This window comes from Cydia fagiglandana, chromosome 1 (genome assembly GCF_963556715.1).
Source record: "Cydia fagiglandana chromosome 1, ilCydFagi1.1, whole genome shotgun sequence".
NCBI lineage: Eukaryota > Metazoa > Arthropoda > Insecta > Lepidoptera > Tortricidae > Cydia > Cydia fagiglandana.
Window position 1 is genome coordinate 10,630,644 of NC_085932.1, and position 13,442 is coordinate 10,644,085.

The 13,442-nt window shown below is 36.6% G+C and overlaps 2 protein-coding genes across 9 annotated transcripts in view; one reads left to right on the forward strand and one right to left on the reverse strand.

Moving 5' to 3' along the window:
- The window catches only part of LOC134663736 (protein retinal degeneration B), a 427,614-nt gene that overhangs the window by 334,177 nt on the left and 79,995 nt on the right, over positions 1–13,442 (forward strand). The window lies entirely within an intron of this gene.
- The window catches only part of LOC134663766 (dachshund homolog 1), a 165,928-nt gene that overhangs the window by 73,313 nt on the left and 79,173 nt on the right, over positions 1–13,442 (reverse strand). For 5 of the 8 annotated variants that reach the window (XM_063520292.1, XM_063520266.1, XM_063520257.1 and 2 more), the window contains 2 exons: positions 8,001–8,208; positions 6,487–6,546 (listed from right to left, as the gene is read on the reverse strand). In XM_063520292.1, coding sequence (XP_063376362.1) covers positions 6,487–6,546; positions 8,001–8,208 — 268 coding nt within the window. The remainder of the gene's footprint in view (positions 1–6,486; positions 6,547–8,000; positions 8,209–13,442) is intronic. The other 3 variants (XM_063520273.1, XM_063520308.1, XM_063520300.1) reach the window with 1 other exon arrangement.

The following is a 13,442-nucleotide window of genomic DNA, read 5'->3' on the forward strand; positions in this document are numbered from 1 at the left end:
GTGTCTGACAGATTTAATTAATAATAGCTGCTATTAATTTAATAGGCTCGATAGTGAAACTTCAAAAATGACACTCAGTAAAGATTATCTACAGATAATAAACCTAGTTCATGAATATACATAAGCAAAACAATGTTGAACGTGGAATTAATGAAAACGTTTCATTAAACGATAATTGAAACATCGAGTAAACAAATTCGATAATTAATGTAACAGAAACAAACGCATCTGCTGTTGGCTCATACGTCACATATTGAGGGAGTTTGGCAGAAAGTAAACAGAAAATATAATTTAGAAGCAATTTGGCGTGGATATGTCCGCAATCAAATTGTCTCGTTAATGCCGCGGCTATCAAAACATTTGATTTGTGGGCCGCGGCGACCCACCCGCGCCGCGCCGCGCAGCGCTCGCCGGCACCAGTGCGCCGCGCCGAGGGCCTGCTCTATGTTCACCTCTTCACTATTTTTACGTGTACTCGTACCTACCTATCTTTTATGCGGTGTTGTATAGACAGGTAGTTTTGCATAAAATTACATGCCAATATTTATTTAGAATTATGCCATACCAGTAACTTCAAGTCGTTTAACAATACCTAAGTTTAAAAATCCTTTTCACGCGAGTTCTATTGGAGCGCATTACACGAAACCATACGTATGAAATCCTTGTGCAAACCAAACCCAAAAGCTACCAAAGCAATAAAAGAACAAAACGAAGCATTCGCACTTTAAAAAATTATTCACTGACCAATGTTTACATGGAAATAACGGGGTTTCAGTCGATTTATGCGAACACACACTCGCGCCGCCGTCAGCGTGTAAACAGCGGAATACTTTTTATTCGCGTTATGTAATTCCCCGGAGTGTGGATTTGCATAACAAAACGGGAAAAGGTCAGAAAGCGAACGGAATGGCAAGTGTCCGGCTTGATGCGCAGTCAGCATTGCTCGATGAAGGAGCGTTGGAGCGGGATATCTCCACTCTACCGCGGCTTCATTCGAGTTAGGTACTAACGACAGCAACTAGAAGCAAGTATCAAATAAAATCTGACAATACAACCCAAGAATATACAAAATTTAATGCCGGTATGCGATAGACTAGCCGACTCTAATTTAGTCAGTAGGTACATTAATAGATAGCTTTTACCAATTATGAATAGGTACAACTTAGAATAATAGGTAAGTGGAGACTGGAGACTAGCTTCTTGCCAGTGTGATTGCATACGTAAACGCAGCACGGGATGTTCATACTCAGCCGTTTCCGATGCATATTCATCGCTCTGGCACATGCAAATCACGATTTACACATTGTAATGAATTCTTTTGATCTGTGGATTCGCGTATTTGATTTACCCTATCGGTATTAGCATGACACGTTGATTTAGTATTCATAGTCCTGGTGCGTACGTTTGCTAATCGTGTTAATTATTGAGGATTGGTTGACCCCTCTCTCAGTATGATTTTGTGGAATTAAAGGGCATTTCGCAGATTGATATATGTGATTTTTATATTAAGAAAAAAAGAATCAACAGTGGTTTTTGTGAGTAGGTACTTCTGTATAATCATAATTCAAATTTAACTTATTCGCGGGTGACGCTAACAGATGAGGGGTGGCAATTGCCACAAGAACCTAGTACCTATTATTTATGTAAGAAAAACAACTTCGATTAATCTCGAGACCTGCCTTACAGCATCGATCAAAACTTGTAATTTGCAACAGGATCAATAGTTCACACAAAAGGCTTTTCAGGTACGCAAATAGAAAAAACAACTAATAATTACTTTAGCGATCCAACTGTTCGAAAGAAACGGAGAAATGACAAGACGATGACAAATGAGCTCGCATCCCGGTCGGGTGGCGGACCTCATCAAATTATTTCCCACTTAAAAAATCCCCATAAACAAAAACCCCAAGAGAAAAAAACACTCGGGAATAAAAAATAGGTATTGGCAACATTGATTGATGCATACTAATAGGCCGCGAAGAAATGAGGCCGAGGCGTAATTAAAGGAAAAGTGACATTTTCTGTCAGTGACACCCGCAACCGCGCAGGAATAGAACGGTCACGCCTTTTGTGAGGAAGTGATTAGTTGCTTATTAAAAATTATTGAGTGAAGCCCACTGATTGATGAGTGTGTCGCCTCACGTCAATAACCACTCGTAAATGTTCATTTTCAGACATTTCATTTTCAAAGGAGGTGTCAAAGGCGTGTATAAATTTTATCTCACGTTAGTCCTTTACGATTTTCTAAATGATTACTTGACACCGCTATCGAATGATAATGATAACGTGGCGCCTGTTATCTGTCTTCCGTATTTTCCTAATGACGCAAGCCTTGATGACGCCTCGTATTGGAAGTGTCACCCCTGGATCAGAGATAAAATGACGGTATAATCGATGACAAAGTTTATAGACGTATCCGTTATTACGATGGGATGGGAAAGCTCATCAATGTGTCAAACCCAAGTCGAATCAGCAAAGTATTCTTATTACTGTACAAATAAATACTTATAAGAATCTAGCTATACTAGGCATAGAATTCACCACTGGTGAATCACCATTACTTTTGCAGTGTTTTGTAAAACGTATAAATTATAGTGTTTCTAATAGCGAGTACTTGCATTTATTTCTTCATAGTTATAAATTTCTTATAGTTGTGTTAATATTACCACTTGCAATTATAGACAACGCGAATTGAAACTGACAAAGCGTAAGCATTTTCGCGTCATAATTGTTATTGATTATGACGGCTGCGTGTTACACAAAAGACGACCTCGTATAATATGCTGTTTTATACGTTCTTCATTACAAATCACACTGATAACCAAGTATTCGAACAACCCAGTTTCTCAACGCCTCCAAATAGCAAATCATTAGCCCCCGCCTTATCCGCGGTGACTTACGCTTTTTCTCTTAAAGCCTCCCTTATCTGTGTACATATCATTAGTAATGCAAAATAATGGGATACAGACACCTCTTGCCGTTTGCAGGCTAATGATTAATGTCGTTCGTCATTAATTCTTATTTTTGATGAGAAATTTGACTACAGCTGTCAGTCGCCGTCAGATTAATAAAGGCTGACGCTGCAACTTACATTATGACAGGATTAAACTTTTACTTGCGCGCACTGACACTCGTTTCAAACTTTGATTTGCAAATTTGCTCATCGAAGTTTTAAGTTTCGAACATTTCAAATTACTCTTCGTTCACTGCATAGTTTTTATCTGTTCGGTTCGTGCAGTGCTATTTAGTGCAAACTAAACAAGAATTTATTATCAAAGGCTGTGGAATATATATAATGTAACTTCCTTGCTTAACCAAACCAAATAGTTTACTCGTATAAAAGGGCAAAGTACAAAGAGCTAGTTAAAATTCCAGTACGACCACATCGGTGACAAACTCTGAAGGCATCCGGGGGCTCAGGACTGCCATGACGAAGCTCCCTTCATAACTCCCTTTGCATATCACACCAGTGAAAATCAAAAGTCGCATTATTAATGATTCCACGCCATGACAATCTAAATATCTCGGGAGCACCGAAAGTTACTCACTAATCGCTCGAAATTACCTCCTCGCAACCAATTCTAAAGATATAAATGTACCGAGTCACCAGATGCGATCGTCGGAATCATCTTTCAATACAGGAAGCGAGAAAAATCACTTAAAATTCATATCATTCAGCATCTTTATCTTTGCGCTGCAAGAGTTCATTTTATGACCATTAATTTTGTCTTTTCGTTGGATGTTTTATCACAACGGCTGCGGGGCTCTGTCGCGAGACTCATTAATCAAAAGCATTTGTTTACAACGAAGGGAATTTGATTTGATTAAAATAATTCGCAATATCCTTGATAAATATCACCCTCGGTCTTCGTTTGATCTTCGCTGAAATTAATGGTGGTGGATTCAATCACGCGAATGCGACGTATTACGGCGCTGGCTCCTTGCAACACGTTGCTTGCCAAGTATAACCAGCAGATTGTCTTAGTATTGGCTGAAACGTCTTATTTAATGAATGTTTAATAAAGCATTTTCAATTTCAATAAAATTACAATCATACCTACTTATCACTAATTATTAAGAACGTTTTCAAAAATATTTAAATATCTTCAAACACCAACTTTTTTACACCAATCGCAAGGATTCACATCAAATAACCCGTCAATATTACCTAATATTTTCAAACAATATGAAAATTACCTATTTTTTCAATTCCGACTATACAACTGTTAATTACTAAGCACTTTAATTTTAAAATAAAGTTTTGTTTCCAAAATTAATCACGAGCCTTTCGGCGGGGGGAGCGGGGATGAGTAACGATCGATGTCATGAGGACGTGTGCCGGGCTTAGCTGCTAAATCGCACCTAATTCGAACCGAAACGGCATTAGACGGACGAATGAATTGATCCCAACGATTTGTTGACTGCTAATTGAGTGTGCCGTTGATGTACTGCGCAGATTTCCGATTCGGGAATGAGAGAAATAATTTTCCGGAGAAAGGTTAAACTTTTGCACATTCGGATTTGACTTGCGTATAGAATACCTACTTTATAAAAGTAGTTGGAGTAAATGTTAGTAACACAAACCTAAAAAGTGTTTCAATAATTGAATTACAATTCAAAACAATAAAGATTAAAAATGATAATATGTGTTCTAAAATTTTGCGAGCAGATTTTGAGTACTAAATTACAAAAACCTATTGATAATCGAATTATTTATAACTAAATTCAAAACAATACAGATTTCAAAAGTGATATCTCTTCTTAAAATTTGTTTTACCTAATAATGAAAGCTCCCTTAATCAGGTTCCACTCTTTTAATACCATCTTAATTCATGTAAACCTTTACTCATGCCCGTATTCCGCTTGCCCTGTTTATTAATTGCAAGAAGAAACAAAACAAACATTCCGTATTAAATCAGAGATAATCCTGTCAATTAATTGGCATTAAAAACCGGTCTTCGGGGCATGCCGAACAAACATACAGTGAAGGTATATACGAAAGCATTTACCTATATCTCGTGTTAAATTCTTTAGCCTTTAGTTATTGTTGTGTTTGTTTAAGACAAGTATATTACACAATACCTGGGGCATAGATATAAGGTTCGTCTGGTAGGGTATTTATTTCTTCATCAAATGAAAAGCTTTCACATATTTTTTAGAATGGCTTAGGTAGGTACATTAAATATGTTTTTCGAAGGTATACCTATATCTAAATCGGTTACCGACTTATAGATATATATGTAAGTAGTTCTTACAAGCATAGCCTTACCCTATACTTTACCGATCATAGGGATTTTCCCAACATGAAAAAAACACTTTTTAGACGTAGCCGTAGTTAATTTGTTTAAAACAGCTCTAAGCCGGGGTGGCTCGATCGCCGGCTGACATGACAGTGACACATCGGTACACGGCGCGCTGTCCGACTGTAATTCTACCCGCCGAGCACACAAGGACCCACCGACGAGAGGATACCATTTTATTTTACAATTTACAGAATTAATTAGAAGGATTTGGATGGATTTTGCAGTAAAAATCACTTCTACGTACGAATGAGTTACGTTCAGAGAATCTTGCAGGAAGAGTTCCTAATAGTCTGAATTAAGAATCTTGTTATTAAATATAATATAACAACAATTCTAGAGAGTCACCTATGTATATGTCAATGTCTGGTTGAATTAAAATAATCGCACTTTTATTAAACCTAACCTAAGCCAACCTACTCCCCAGCATATCGTCAATTTTATCGGATCGCAACATTCAATCGGTACACTTCAAAACGAAGTCAAAACCGCGAGTATCGTTCAATGCGGGCCCACCAATCCATCACCATCCATTAAACACGAAAAGAAAAGTGCTTTCCCCCAACGATTGGCCCCCGAATGGCTGAAATCGGTCCAATTTACATGAGAGCCGCTTTTTCCTCGCATCGAGATTAGCCTGAATGAGCTTGATGAATTGTGCGCGGCGCGGGGCCGGACCGGCCCGCAACCGGTCATTTGTTAAAAATACACCCGATCCACGGATCTAATTGTCTCCTCTAATTTCACACCCTACTGTGATATCTTTGCTCTTTTAAATTACAAACATTTAATCACACCGATGCTATTTCAGTTTTTTTCCATAATTCGTTTTTGGTAATGATTCTTACACTGTAACTAATTTTGAATCAGGTTTTATTCAAAACTATGAATGATGAAGTGAAGACACAAAATAAATAAAGTCAGACAAATGAAATAAGATTAAATGGAAATGAAGAACAGTGCCCGAGTGTCAACCAATTATAACAAATCAGACAGATTATCTTCCTGCTTTATCGATTGTATTATACAATGATGGAACGAAGCGTCGGCTGGTCCTACTCGTACCAGCTGGACACTTCTCGCAGCACGGCGATGACAACCGTGTATTCATAGTTGTGCTTTGTGTTATCTTAACAAAAACTGTATTTAACAAGGCAGGGCTCTAGCCTATCTAGTCTCGTCTTACCTTTCTAGGTGCTTAACGATGTCTTCGTACGCCGCTCTACAATTCTCCCAAATACCAGATCTGTCAACAAAAAAAAATTTAAAATAAAGTAAATAAAGGAATACACCAAAAATATAACTTTTTAATAAAAGTTTGTTAAGAAACAAACATAAAAAATGGAGATATACGAGTAGGTACTTTTTTGTCTGAAAGATATTTAATTAAACTACTAATTTTTCTTTGTCAAGAAACCTTCTCCAATAAAAAATACTTTCTAAGAAGTCCACGAAAGAAGATAAAATATCTGCAACATTATTCTCAAGTATTCGAAAAGAAAAGTTTGTAAATGAATAAAGGGTTTGAATGTACCGGGAATAATTATGAGCACTCGATATTAAATGTTCCGTTAGGCTGAACGAGGGGTCGAAGAAATTAATTATGTTTTAAAAACAATCGCGTATATTTGTGCTGGGGCCACTCATGCGTGATCGTCGAAATTGTTTCTCGATTACTTTAACTCTTTGTGTTTCATTAAACTTTTCTTCGACATTTGTATCCAGTGAATTAAAACTGAGAACCGTCTACCTCGCCTTGTTATGGCGTTTGTTGAAACAACGGCGTCGATTCAAGAAATTGGTGTCATTTAAATAAGCTTGTACAATTGCGGACATAGCGAATCATGAGGGCATAATTATATCCTACTCGTTTCCAATATTCAACCAAAATATATGCGGTGGTATTGATTGTCGTTCTGAAATGTATGTTAGAAGCACAGCTGTCTTGTGTTACAAGGGTGGCCGTAAGACGGGCGAGTCAAGCGAGCACTGTAGGTCTTCAGGAAGTGCTCCCTGTTTGTACTTATCTAACTGGATTAACATCAGACATTTAACCTGCCACTGCTGACCCGCTTACAGGTTTCTTTTCGTGAACTTATTATTCTTTAAGCCGTTTATGTACTTAAGATTTACAAATTGTACCTATATCGATTTTCACGCCGTATACGGAAGCCTTGCCGTGGTGTTGAATATTTAGTTAATGTAAGACTATATTTTATTGTAGACAGTGTTAATATTTCTAGTCCATGGCTTGATTCAACGTTATATTATGCACCTTAGTTATATAGTTATTTACCTAATTGAATGATAAGGGTGTCCCAGTTTCTCTGGAACTCAAAGATTGACAACCGTGCTACACACACTTAGGGCCAGTTGCACCAACTACCTACATTTGACAGACTGATGAACGTCAGCCGGCGCGCCCCGGCGCTTTACTATGAAACTTTCCATACATAAAAATTTTGTGAACTCTTTAACGATACGAACAGTTTGGTGCAACCGACCCTTAGTTATGAAATAATCCAACAAGAGCACACAATTGTGCAGATCTGTTCACCAAGCTGGCGTAAATTAATCGAATAAGTGACTGATAGTGTTGAAATGTGTATTTCAAAATGCCTATAACTACCGGACACGTCAATGACCGAATGGCTCAATGATAGATGTCATAATTAGTATAATCTAAAAAAAGTGACTGACCTTGCTAACGCTTCCATATTGTGCATAGGCTGTCCTTTGATGATGGATCCGTCAGGTCTGGGCACGCCGTGGTGTGGCATGCCGGGCGACATGAGCGCGTGCTGGTGCATGAAGCCCATTGGCCCCAGGTGCGTCGGCGGCGCGTTGTAGCCGTTGGCCAGCAGCGGTGATTTCTCCATGCGCGCGATCTCTGCAACAAGGAAGTGACCTGAATGAACGAAGAGGCACAGTTGGGTACCAGCAACTGTACCTCTCTTTAGGGTATAATATAACCTTGCTATTATCATAGACAATTAACGGATATAGTCCGTTAATCTCCCTGCGAAGTCATCACTGTTGTATATGGATCTATTTAATATTTAATAGCCTCCTAGCTTACACAAAGATTTGTTCCTGAGTTATGGATGTTTTCTATGTATATAAGTATTTATATATATCTTATTATCTATATATTAAAACTATCATTGTCTAATACCCACAACATAAATCTTATTGAGCTTACATCCCAAGTAGCATTGCAAGCTGTATATAAGCTGTATTGAAGTTTATTTGTATACTAGAAGCTGTACAGTTAGGCTGTACAAAGGCTGTATAAGCGCTTATACAGCCCTTATAAGTTAAAAAAGGGCCCAAATTATACAGCCTTTCGCGTTATTAGAGCTGTAGAGTAGCTGTATAAGCAATACATAAGCTGCATAATAGCTGCATTACAGCTATATTTCGGTGTAACAGGAAACCTTAACACTACAGATAATCTCTTATAAGTACGATATAAGAATATGAGTTTTAAATGAGTTTTTAAAAATGATTACAAGAGAATAATAATCATTTAGGAAACTAAAATGTCTTAATCTTGTTCATTCGTAATATAGTAATGGCGACAATAAAGTGTTATAGTGGATGGTAAAAGTAAAAGTAAATATTATAGAGGACTTAAGTGGAATATTATACTATTTGTAAGTGCCGATTATTATTTATTGTGAACCTATGTATCTTTTCTGGCAAAATATTCACGCGCCTGCAAAATAACAAAGAGAAACCATAAGGAAAATATCAAAAATCGGGAAAGTTAGTGTTTGTTTTTAAGGTTAGAATATCAACAAGTTTTATAAATATTAATTCTAAGGCTAAAGTTAATTTATTTTAGCTGGTAATCATAACACGATGTTAGTCTGCTTAATATTTGCAAGTATTTCCTTAATTATATTTACAAATACTTTTTTGTTTCATTGTAAAATGGCGACAATTTTTAAACAGCTTACAGGATAGTTGGAGAGCATTATAATCTTAGTAGCTGTGCTGTGTAATAAATGGAGTGTCATTTACAGCTTTTGTAATTAAAACAGCTTTAGAATAGAAGATTTGTATTCATTTGGCTGTATTTCGGTTCTCCGTACATAAGTTATAAGTCTCTTTAGAGATCCGTATAACAAATAAAAAAACCCTTAGGTCCAAATGTATTTGGTCTATTCTTCGTTCCATTTCATAATTTTCTAAATTATTAATCTTGTTCATTACAATTTTTTATTTTCGTGGTCGAAATATATACTTATACGAGTGTAAAATTACGCCGAAATAAACGACTCTGTCAGTAATACAGAAAAAAGCTGTACTATAGCTGCCATTTATTCGTTTAGTTTTATAATACCCTTACAGACAGAAGTTATACAACTACTATTCTTATAGGAGAGTAAAATTACGCCATAAGAAATAGCTTTAAAACGGGGTTGACAGATACATTTGTACAGCTACAAGTGCCAAGTGATACTACAATACAGCCTGTATACAGCTCTTACCATAAAATTAGCTTGTAGTGTTTCACAACACTTAAAGTTTTAAAACGGAGTTGACAGATACTTTTATACAGCTAAAAGTGCCAAGTGTTACTACAATACAGCCTGTATACAGCTTTTACGATAGAATTAGCTTGTAGTGTTTCACAACACTTTTAGTTTTATAGTAGATTTTCTATATTCTGATAAAGCACCCCATGATTCCGCAGAATCCTTTATAATGATTTTATACAGCTTGAGCTGTATAAAGTCGGTAAAATACCTTTTATACAGCTTAAATCTTTTCTGACACTCTTATACGTCTCTTAAATCACTCTAAGTTCTAAATTGGGTGGTATATTGATGTTGCCGACACTTCCATGCTACTTGGGATTGGACTATAAAAAAGGTCGATTATTGTCAGTATTAATGCGTTTATTAAATTGATTTGAAGATATCAGTATTATGTAAGAATATAATTTAGACTTTCTCAGTAAGATTAGTAGATGGCGTTGCGATGTTGTGTCTGCCCTCAGACCATTCTATAAAGTGGCGCCATCTATGTATATATGATGAGACAAGCAATTCTGAATGGATTGACAGTTTGTATCATTTAAGTTGGTCTCATTACAATATCCTTTATCAGCTTCCGCCCGCGACTTCGTCTACGTGTTAAAAACGTTTCATCTCATTTTCACCCACCTACCTAATATGTACTATAAATTAAATAAAATCCTTTCTTAGTGAAGCTCGACAACATTCAGAATATGTTTTATGGAAATGTCATGTTACACGATTTAGGCAGTGCGTTATTGCCACTATTTGCATATATCTAAGTAAGTAACGCAACTATTTTCTATAAATTTAATCGCCTAAATATAATTTCGAATAAAAATCAACAAGAAATAGGTAGGTAAATACCATTTATATAGGTAGGTTTGCGATACCCGTCTGTTTTGAATGATACACTTTATACTTTATACAGTCATTGTTCAATTAATTTACGATATTCACAAGTCGCTATAATTAATACTGCCTGCCAAAATATTACTCAATGAAACACAACAAGCAATAATAACCAATTTCAATTTCAAATCCCTTACAATCTTCAATAAATAGCACTGCACTTAAATGTAATCACGCACTCAGGTAAAATCCAATTAATGCTTAGTATTATCATTTAATTACTCGGCCCAATAATCGAATCCCTCGAAACGGTGTATCAACAATAATAAAACGAGCAATGAATTTAGAGACTATTGTTTTCGGGGTACCACAAACAACCCGTGTAAACATTGGGGGGGCGTCGGGCAAATATTCTTAAAATGACCCCCGGATGGGTGTTTTTGGAGGCGCCGGGTCTTGGACGGGGCCCACCAAACGGACCGGGTAAAACAATTAACAAGGTGTCGAATTAAACGCGAATTAACGTTTGGACCGTAAAAGGAATACCCTTTTCCATTGTGGCAGCGTTTTACAAAGGATTTCGGGATTGCTGAGTATTAAATATGTGTCGCATTGTTCTGCGATTACGGCAGGTACGCGTGTTGTTATTAAACGCTGTGAAGGGAATTTTTCAAACAGTTTTTCACGATAAGCTCAGGGCACTTTACACGATTGCGGTAGTCGTTTGTAAATAACAAATTTAAGCATAAAAATTAAATATTATTTAGTGTTGGTATATGTTTATAATAGAAGTATATTTAAAATAATAATTAAATGCCTTTAACGGACACGCTCGGCCCGCGACTGTGTCTGCTTAGAATTAATACTTTCATATCCCACGGCCACAGTACATTCCACCCTTCTTTAAACCCCCTTAGCGTCACTTGCACCATCCCACTAGCCTGGGGTTAAGCGTTGAAACCATCAACCCAGTGTCAAATTGTACTGGTAACCATGGTTACTTCAGGTTTGACCGGATTACCCCGGGTTAGTGGAATGGTGCAAGTGGCCCTAAAAAGTTAATTTCCATGATAAAAACTATACTATATAAGCAGGCCCAGGGCTGTAAACGCGAAAATCGAAGTTCAAAAATTGCGTGCATTTTTCTCTGTCACTCTAATTACGCCTTCATTGGAGTAAAAGAGAAAGATCCCCGCAATTTGCGAATTTCTGTTTTCGCGGTAGCCCCTCTGGTAACGGAGCTACAGACAGTTACCTTCGTATTTATAATATGTAAGTATTAGTATTTACTAGTATGGTATGTATGTACATAGTTTAAACCATACTACATGGTAAGTTGTTATATTTATATTTCCAAAAGGACCTGAATCAAGTCAGAAGTTGGGTCAAAATGCATATTTTACGTCACTTAATAACAATGGGTCCTGAATTAATTGTTTAGGCTCTATTTACACAGTCGGGCCGGTTATCTCTTCAGCCATTTGATGTGACTGCACTGCCAGGTGACTACGCCAAATACGAATATTATACAAATATTGTTTTCACCATTAGGTACGTACCCAATTTTTTACATTTAAGTACCATATTTCTACAAATATCACTTCAAAGAGTTCATAGTAAGTATTCATAAGTATAAAGTTCAAAAAACGACTTGCAAAAATGATATCATACAATCACCCAACTATATGGTACATATTATATGGTCCACAAGCTCCCAATTACGAGGGTCCAAATCGAATAGTAAGTCAAATATCTTCGTTCAGGTGAATCAGGTGTAAAATTCTTATTAGAATGTCGCACTTCTAAGGAAAAACATTTTCACAAAAGGAAGATAAAGAAGAAGATTTTTATTGATACTTAATTACGTGTTGAACTTGTGGACCATTATAAGTACTGGACCACCTATATAGTTGGGTGGTTTTACGGTAGGTATAGAAATAATACACCAAAAATATCGCGACAGTTTCGTGTTAAATTTCTGATTCACAGACCTCCATGTCAAGATAAAACTGATATATTTTTTCTTATCCATCTATCTGACTAGGCATACAGTACAGTAATCGAATGTAAATTACATATAGATAGATATATGTTTAATTAAACACGGTTACAAATTCTCAAATACCATAACTGCGTTATCCTACCAAAAACCACGGGTACAAATAAAATTAATTTGGAAGCTTTTACAAACCACAATTGGGTCACTGAACCAAAAATTATATTTACAAATCCTCGCCCGTAACCCTGCAACCACCGGCCAACCGCACTTACTAATTAACCGAGTACGTGTTAAATCTCGTAATAACCTGCGGTGGAAGCAACCCCTCGCACCTTCTTTTTCTAACAAGCCATCTTGGGTGCATGTGTCTCTTTCCAATTGGGATGGGTCACTAAGCTTATTAGTTTTACTTGTAACACGAGTGTGTTGCGTTGTGGTTTTGTTTTCATAATAAATGCTGCAATAATCTTAATGAAATTGAATTGTGTGCTTCTAAATGTTACAATACCTATTATAATGTCTAAGATTTAGGAGTATTTTTGAAACATAAATATTATGCAATCTAGGTACCAACACTCAACTTAACTATGAGCAAATAGTTAAGCTGAGCATTCCTGCATACAAAGTTTGATCCGAGATTACTTCGAGAAGTTTAGAAACATATCGATTTACAAATTACCCTGGCTCACCGCGATCTCAACAAAAATGTTCACCGTTTACCATTATAACTGTTATTAAGCCAAAATGCTCTAATCAGGCATTTAA